The 8,552-nt window shown below is 46.4% G+C and overlaps 1 protein-coding gene across 1 annotated transcript in view; it reads left to right on the top strand.

Annotated features, from left to right (window-relative positions):
• Positions 1-1,555, top strand: part of TTC30B (tetratricopeptide repeat domain 30B) — an 8,149-nt gene extending 6,594 nt beyond the window's left edge. The window contains exon 2 of the mRNA XM_009996318.1: positions 4-1,555. Within this exon, the coding sequence (XP_009994620.1) occupies positions 4-1,482 (1,479 nt within the window). The 3' untranslated portion in view covers positions 1,483-1,555. The remainder of the gene's footprint in view (positions 1-3) is intronic.
• The last annotated feature ends 6,997 nt before the right edge of the window (positions 1,556-8,552 follow it).

The raw sequence follows: 8,552 nt of genomic DNA, 5'->3' as shown, positions 1-8,552 counted from the left end.
GAGGCCAGCAGCAAGTTTGCCAGCGCCACGCAGGTGCTGGGCTACAGCCCCGAGCTGTGCTACAACACGGCGCTCTGCTGCTACGCGGCCAAGCAGTACGGGCCCGCCCTCAAGCACATCTCCGATATCATAGAGCGCGGCATCCACCAGCACCCGGAGCTCAGCGTGGGCCTGACCACCGAGGGCATCGATGTCCGCAGCGTCGGCAACACGCTGCTCCTGCACCGCACGGCCCTGGTGGAGGCCTTCAACCTGAAGGCAGCCATCGAGTACCAGCTGCGCAACCTGAAGGTGGCCCAGGAGGCGCTGACGGACATGCCCCCCAGGGCCGAGGAGGAGCTGGATCCAGTCACGCTGCACAACCAAGCGCTCATGAACATGGACAGCCAGCCCACGGAAGGGTTTGAGAAACTGCAGTTTCTTCTGCTGCAGAACCCCTGCCCACCAGAAACTTTTGGAAACTTGCTGCTTCTCTATTGTAAGCACCAGTACTACGACCTGGCAGCTGATGTGCTGGCAGAGAATTCCCATCTGACCTACAAACTGCTCACACCTTACTTGTACAACTTCTTGGATGCCATCATTACTTGTCAGACTGCCCCTGAGGAAGCTTTCCACAAGCTAGATGATTCAGCAGGGACGCTAACTGAGCAGCTGAGAAAACTTGCGAAGCAGGTACAGGAAGCTAGGCAAAACTGGGATGAGGAAGCTGTAAAGAAGGCAGTCAGTGAGCATAGTGAGACTCTTGATAAATATGTGCCTGTCTTGATGGCCCAGGCAAAGATCTACTGGGACATGAAGAACTACGCAATGGTAGAAAAGATTTTCCACAAATCTGTGGAGTTCTGTAATGAACACGAGGTGTGGAAGCTTAACGTGGCTCACGTGCTCTTCATGCAGAACAAGTATAAAGAGGCTATTAGCTTCTATGAGCCACTAGTTAAAAAGCACTATGACAATATTCTCAATGTCAGTGCCATTGTGTTAGCTAACCTCTGTGTTTCTTACATCCTGACAAGCCAGAACGAGGACGCGGAGGAACTGATGAGGAAGATTGAGAAGGCAGAAGAGCAGCTGTGCTATGATAACCTTGATAAAAACATCTACCATCTTTGCATTGTCAATCTAGTCATTGGTACCCTCTACTGTGTGAAGGCAAACTATGAGTTTGGTATTTCAAGGGTCATTAAAAGCCTGGAGCCATATAACAAGAAGCTGAGCACGGATACGTGGTATTACGCCAAGCGGTGTTTCCTGTACTTGCTGGAGAACATGTCCAAGCACACCATCATGCTGCGGGACAGTGTTATTCAAGAGTGCCTTCAGTTTCTGAAGCAGTGTGAGCAACATGGAAGAAACATCCCAGCTGTCATTGAGCAACCTCTCGAAGAGAAGAGGATGCACAGTGGGAAAAATACAGTTACCTACGAAGCCAGGCTTTTGAGGGCACTGATGTATAAGATCATTGGGTGGACTGTATAAGTGACGTTCCTGTACAGTAGAAATCATACATTTGTGTCTGTTCTTTGCTTTTGCTTATGTGGTAATGCTCACCCTAGTAGTCCACAGGGGTGCTGGCTTTTCTTGATTTAAGGATTTTGTCTTACATTTTAACAACATTCAGTGGGAAATAGAATATCTGCATTAAATATCAAATTAAAAATCAAATTAACATGCACCAAGTAACTAGGGGCATTCTGAGTAACCTGTCATGTTAAATACACCTTAAGATGTGCTGGTCAAGATCTGCATTACAGAAATATCATTGAGTTTTCCCCCTATAAAATATTTTATCCTGAAATGTTGACCATGTTTCTTTTCTTTGGTTGACAGGTGAAAATAATTTGTTAACCATCTCCTCTAGCAAAGAAATTGAAGAAACAGAGTTGTTCTAACTCTCTTGATTTGTCCCTGTCTGTAAAATGTTTATTCTGCTTTATCCAAGCTATTTTTAGTATATTATAGACCATGTTGATAGTATATTCAAAACACACAAAAAGTGGTTTTATAATAAAAAAATCAGTCCTACAAACATTAACGTTGCCTTTTGCTAACTGGGTAATAATCCACATGTATTCTGGTAAATCATATACCTAACATAATGACCACTCACATATTCCAAGAAGGTTGTCTTAGGGTGGCACCTCAGTTTAGATCTACCCTGGCAGTACAGTTTGTTATGAGTGGACAGAACGGGCTCCACAGACCCTGCCCAGAGCTGCCCCTTGGCTCCTGCAGCCCCCGCAGCCTCCCTGCTGCCATCCCAGCAGCAGCAATTGCTCTGCAGATCTATTTGGTAGCAAGTGCTTACTCAATAATGCAGTCCTCCACTTGCAGCCTGGCCTACCACTTTCATCCAGATACCATTCTTAGAAGACACCAGTCTCTAGAAAGAGGCTTCATGAATGTGAAAATACATTATTTTCCATATTCCTCAAAAAAACATGTAATTTGTTTCATATAAGGCTTACAACTTCTACACTGAGATGGAAGAAACCTGCTTCTCTGTTTCCTTGTGTTACTGTACCTGCCTCTCTTCACACCTCTTTGAAACACACTTTATTTCCTTAATTATCTGGCATCTCCCTTGCACTGGCATCAGACACTCTTTTCTCCACAGTCTTCCCTTACCTTTTCAAGCATATTGAGTGTTACACAGCAAAGTGAGACCAAAATGCCTTTCAGTGGTTTTATGCAGTCTGGTTCTGTGCCCCATGGCTGCTCTAATTTTTGTGTATTCTGCCTTCTGAAGCAGAGCATGACCTGAAGTTTTTCAAGTAAGGATCAAAGATCTGCAGCTTTAACTCATTTGCTTACCTTTGATACTGGCTCCCTGAAGAGCTGGCAAAGCCTAATGTTGGAATCAGTTTGCTTGTCCCTCAAAATCCCATTTCTATTCTCTGGTTTACCTGAAAATAAAGAGGACAGCATTTTTTGAAGTTGCTCTATTGTAAAGCAATAGAGTACTTAATACTTAATCCACCCAGACAGTTAGTGTATATAGGGACAGAACAGGCCTGCAACCAGTTCAACACACAGAAAGTCAACTCTGCTTATCTGCTGGGAGCAAAACCTGTCAAGGCTGAGCATATCCTCTGTAGCTGTGGGAAATGGCTGTGGGTTAGGTAATGTTACAGTTTACCCAAAGCTTCCTATAACAGTGAAATCAAATTTAACACACGTGTCTCCAGTGTCAAAAATGGGAAAATCTAGAGAGATTAGAGAGCAGGCAGGGGGTGCAGCAAGTTGTCCTGGAGAGGCCTCCATAGCTCATTACCAGTCTGCAAAGGCCCCACTGATCATTATATTAAATATCTGCTACAAGTGCTTCCCCACCAGGAGGAGACCTGTGATTTCAAATCTTGTTCACCTCCATGAAACATAGCAGCAGGCTGTAAAGTATGTTTCTAATTTACAGTGGAATTGTATTATATATTATGTAGCATAAAGAGCATGACCTTTAAAGAGAAAAGTTTTTAAAAGTCACACCACATAACGGCATCTGAAGTGCAGTAATGAGCAGTGACTTAAGTAATATCAGCTCTTTATTTAATATTCATTGTACGTATTCTGTAAAAGTCAGTGGACATTAAAAAAAAAATAATAAAAAATCCCTTTGCAGGTTTGTGCCTGTGCAAACGTGGAATGCCCCCTAATGGAGAGCCACGCAGAGACCTTCTTTGCACTGCTGACTGTTCGGGGACGTTCATGTGCTCTGGTGTTTCCTTACAATGGCTGCATTAGGGCCCTGCAGCCAGGACTAGCTCCTCTAGGCACTTCATCTCTTGCCTTCCACGGCCACGCAGGGGCCCACCACAAATAAGCAGAGGTGATGGGGGCCTCTGGCTCTGGGACACATTTCCCTGAGCCTGCCAGCCTCCAGAGAAGGCACAGGGCCCACAGCTGCAGCGTGGGAAGGGAGGACAGCCATGCTCCCTATGAAAGGACATGGAGCTGTGGAAGATGCGGCTGTTTTAGAAAATACAGCTAGAGGGCAGTCAGCACTACTGGAATTTGCTTCATTCTGTTGCGACGGATCAGACATACAAAAAAACCCCACTTTTAAGCCCTGGAGAAAATGTCAACAGCATTCGTTTTCTCATTCTTCCCTTTTCCTTCTGTTTTTATCTGCTTTTCCTCCTAGAATATGCTGCACTCCTCGACAACCCAAGGTTTCTGGGCAAGTTGGGTGATGCTGGACACAACAACTGCAGTATGGAGAGGCCTCCACTGCTGAAAAGGGAGAGGGAAGCTGCAGAGCTGATACACTACAGGAAGAGATCTGGAACAGGGGCCTCCTCCTCTGCTGCGTCAAGAGATGCTTCTGTGCAGGGTTTCCTCCCTGTCCCAGGGTCTTTTTTACCCTGTCCACCACAACCTCTTCCTCAGCAACAGCCATTCAACCTGCTCGTGGTCACAGCACACGAGGGCAGATGCCACAGCCCCCATTTAGTCCTAGAGAGCTGTCTGCCCCACCCATGCCCAGACGGATCAGGTCCTGGGGTCCTGCTGCTTTCACCTTCTGCAGTGTGTGTCACTTCCTCCAATGCCAAGCATGCATTTATAGCCTCTCCAAATGCAAAGCACTTTGGTAATCAAAAATATATAAATGTTACAGCCAGTTTTATGACTATCTTAATACCATATTTAGTGTTACCACTGTGTGACTTACACACAAAATACCTTTTTTTTTTTTTTTTTTAAGGAAAGCACATACATTTTTATATGCAGAGAAAGGAAGACACTGAATAATGGTTTGTGGTCCCTATAAATATAATAAAATCTTACGTAATGAACACCCTAAATTAGCACAGTACTTTTGTCCACAACTAAAAACTACTGTTTTCCATTAAAAGAATGCAAACAGAAAACACTACTGAAACAGAGCTGACCATATTCCCAAAGAACTGCAGAGGGCAAACACCTGCAGATAAGCACTGACTAAGCAAGAGCTTCTGCTTCTTCTGTTGGGAACAAGCACAAAGAAGCCCTCAGCCCTCTGCCACTCCTCCAAAAGGTGAGCAGCACAAGATGCATCCCACACACACCACTGTACCGAGGCCAGACTCCAGGATTTTATTTGAACTAGTAGCCTCTTTTGCACCTTGTCCTTACAATACACCTTGTGAGATGTTCTTGTCCTCAAACCTTACAAGGGCTTGCCACCTTTGTTGCAGGTGATGAGCTGTATTGTACTGCAGTGGGCAGATCTTTTTTTCCCAATTAGCCTTGCAGTAATTAGAGCACATATTGCATGAGCAAAGGCCTCAAACTGCTGTTCTGCCAGCAGCCTGCCTGCTGATTTGGGCAGCATGTTCCAGAACATCTTATGACATCCTATTTCAGATGCATGAGTTCAAAACTTACACACATCACTGTTGTCTTTAGCCTCCAGCAAAGGCAGTAGAGTCCAGCCCTGACTAATGATTTGCAGATTCTGGGCACCAATGTGATAATGTGGCTGTGTGGGCTGAAAGATAAGCACCAAAAGATCCATCTTCTTCTCTCCCCCAGGCTTCTCTTCCTTTATCTCCTGCTGACCTTCTCTAAATTTTGGACTTCTAAACTCTGCTGTCTTCTTAAGCAATGAGGACATTGCATATCTTCACATCACATAGACCATACAGAAAAATGAATAAACACATGAATACCATCTGGTTTACCAAGAACTAGTCCATGAAACAAATTTCTTCCAAAAATATCTCAGTGCAAAGAGCTAAGAGAGGATGGTAAAACACCACCTTTCACAAGCATGGCAAGGGGCATCTCTAGGCTTTCCTTGCACATCCACGACATGAAAACAGCAGCCACCAGGAGGCTTCAGCGTTGTGCAGCCCTTGCCTTCTGAGACTCTAATGCATCGAGCCAGGGAACGCAGCTCTCATGCTCATGTGGTGCTCACCTTTGCCAGTGCCTGCATGAGATGCCACATCAGCTTTCACAAACCACAGGCTGGCCTTTCTGAGAAGGCACACATGGCTTTGTCACTCTGTGCTGGTGTGGGGACATGGACAATGAAAGTCAGAAGCAGCAGAAATGCACCTGCCTGGTGTCCTAGGGGTTGGTGAGAAGGATTTACACAAGTATGGAAATGGTGAAAAGCAAGTTAATGTCAAAATTTTCCCAGCTTATTCGCTGCTGATTAGTAATATAAGGACACCCAAGTGTGCACACAGCCTGAGAGACACTGCAGAGAAATACTGAGATTTATCTGATAAAACAAAAGCTGTTTTGCAGTCCTCTGCAGCTTATTTGGACAGTGCAACCTTGCAGAGAAACATTTTCTAAATAATGTAAAAGAGGATTTCAATCCTGACAAACTTCTAGGCTTTACTTTCAGCAAAACAACTCTTTTGGCTGACACTTTTCCATTAAGTAGAAAAATTAAGACATTTGGTCTCGTTTTTCCAAAGAATCTCTTGATTAGCATCATTTTCCTGGACCTTGCCTGAATTTAAACTAATCAAACCTGCTCATACAGCAGACCTTGCCAAATCCAGCAGTTTCAGTTCAGAATGTTTTTATTTTGGGGAGTTTTCCCCTAAGTTCAGTATAGTTTATACCCCAAACTGAAGCCCAGGGAAGCCAATAAAAAAGTTCCCACCAACTTCCATGAATTTTAAATTGGCACCTCAGAACATATCCATTTTCACTGGCTGCTATTTCAAGTCATCCAAGAGCAGCTTCTTGAAAGTACCGAAATGCTACAACCCCAATCAAATCTAATGAGAAAAAACCTTGTTGCCATCCACCTGAAATGCTGCTTAGAAAACAGCTAAATCCACATTTCCCATGGTGCAACCACTGCACATTAAGAAGACATCACTGTTGCACAACACAGTGTCCATGTCCGTAGCATGGGATTAACCCCCACGGCACAGGCCCAGACCTCGGAGACGCCCACATCCCAACAGCCACCCCACCGGGAATGCCCCAGAGAGGAAAATGGAAAACACGAATGTCAGGTTTTCTTCTGGAACATGGGAATCATCATTCAGCACAGCAAACTTTTAAACTTCCCAGGGTGAATTTACACACTAGCTCCAAACAGTCTGAGCTTCTCCACAGCATTGTCCTCTGCTGCACACAATCACCCCCTTCTCTGAATTTCAGCCTTTTTTGCTGCTTATCTCCTCCTCCCTCCCCAACTCTGCCCCTAGGACCCTTGCCGTCCTGTGTCACAGGCAGGGAACAGGTTGACTAACAGCTTTTTATGAGTCGGGTTTATTTTATAGCCTGCTTTCCCGTGGGAGAGGGCAGAAGGAGCTGGCTAACACTCAGATCCTGTTGGGTTGAACTGTTTCCTAACAGCTGTCTTCCAAATTAAAATTAACACACCTCGGATTTTTCTTAACTGCATTTCTCTGGTGCCTCACAGAGCTCTTTGTACCCTCCTCCACTGATTCACGGCTGCTCAAACAGCCAGCAAACAGAAACGCGAGAGCTCTGACATGGCGTATCTGATTTTCTTGCTCTGTCAATAGTATTTATCACTGCAGCTCCCATGCGGAGCAGGAGGGTCTGCTTCTCCATCAAAGCTGAGGGACGGGGGTTTCAGAGAGCACATAAATCCTTCTCTCTTCCCCTGCAGAGCCGGTCAACATGCACTGCATTTGTAAAACAAAAGAAGCCACATCTCCCTATGGCTGTTGTCCAGCAGCCACTTCAGCCACCTCGGTAGCACAGAGATAGTCACCGCACTAATGTCATCCACCCCACTGTCTGTAGGTGCGAAGCAGGCGTGGAGACAGCTCCATTAGGAAATACCGCCTGATTTATCGGGGCGGCATTATTCTTTCCCTGGCAGCACATGCCTTTGTGGTAACCTTCAGGGAGAGGGTTGGGCTGCTGCTGCCGTGCTCCGGCCGCGCTACAGAGGGTGCTGCTAAGCCAGGTTTGGCCCGGCGGGGCTGCCGGACGGACCCCGGCCCCGGGTGGGAGGGAGCAGCATCCCCCGGGACCTGCATCCGCCCTCCCCGCTGAGGGTCAGCGACAGCCAGCTTGCTGGAAATGTGACCGAACAAATGCCTGCAGCTAATATTCACTCCAGACACAGAAGGGTAACATAATCCCGTTTTTCCGTTGCCCACGCTAGAGTTCGCTGCTCCTCCGAGTTGGAGAGGAGAGGATAAAGGGAAGGCAAAAACAGATGGCAGTAGGCTGGGGCAGTCTCTATCCTGAAGAGCTCTCTGTTCCCTCCGCGCCAGCACCGGTCTGCCTGTGGCTTTTCCAGGAGCAGGGACAAGGCCATGCATGGGCAGACAACGAGGTTTTTACACTGCCTCTCAGCATCACCACCAGCCACAGGGAGCAAGGGCACTGTTTTTAGTACCAACGCCTTCTCCCCAGAGATGCAGACAATGTCATGCACTCCCACAGTCTCTTGCATCCCTTGCATGCCTCGGTAGCACCTTTACAGAAATTGCATCTTGGAGGAGAACCTGCCCTCAGGCAGGCATAAATCTGACCTATATGTATTTGTACAGTCCCAGGGCACATCTCGGGTGGCACCAGAGCTGCTCTGGTCTGGTGCTGATTTTAGCGTAGGGAAA

Source organism: Chaetura pelagica, unplaced genomic scaffold (genome assembly GCF_000747805.2).
Source record: "Chaetura pelagica isolate M959 unplaced genomic scaffold, ChaPel_1.0 scaffold3, whole genome shotgun sequence".
Taxonomy (NCBI): domain Eukaryota; kingdom Metazoa; phylum Chordata; class Aves; order Apodiformes; family Apodidae; genus Chaetura; species Chaetura pelagica.
This window is presented reverse-complemented; position numbering and strand designations above follow the sequence as displayed.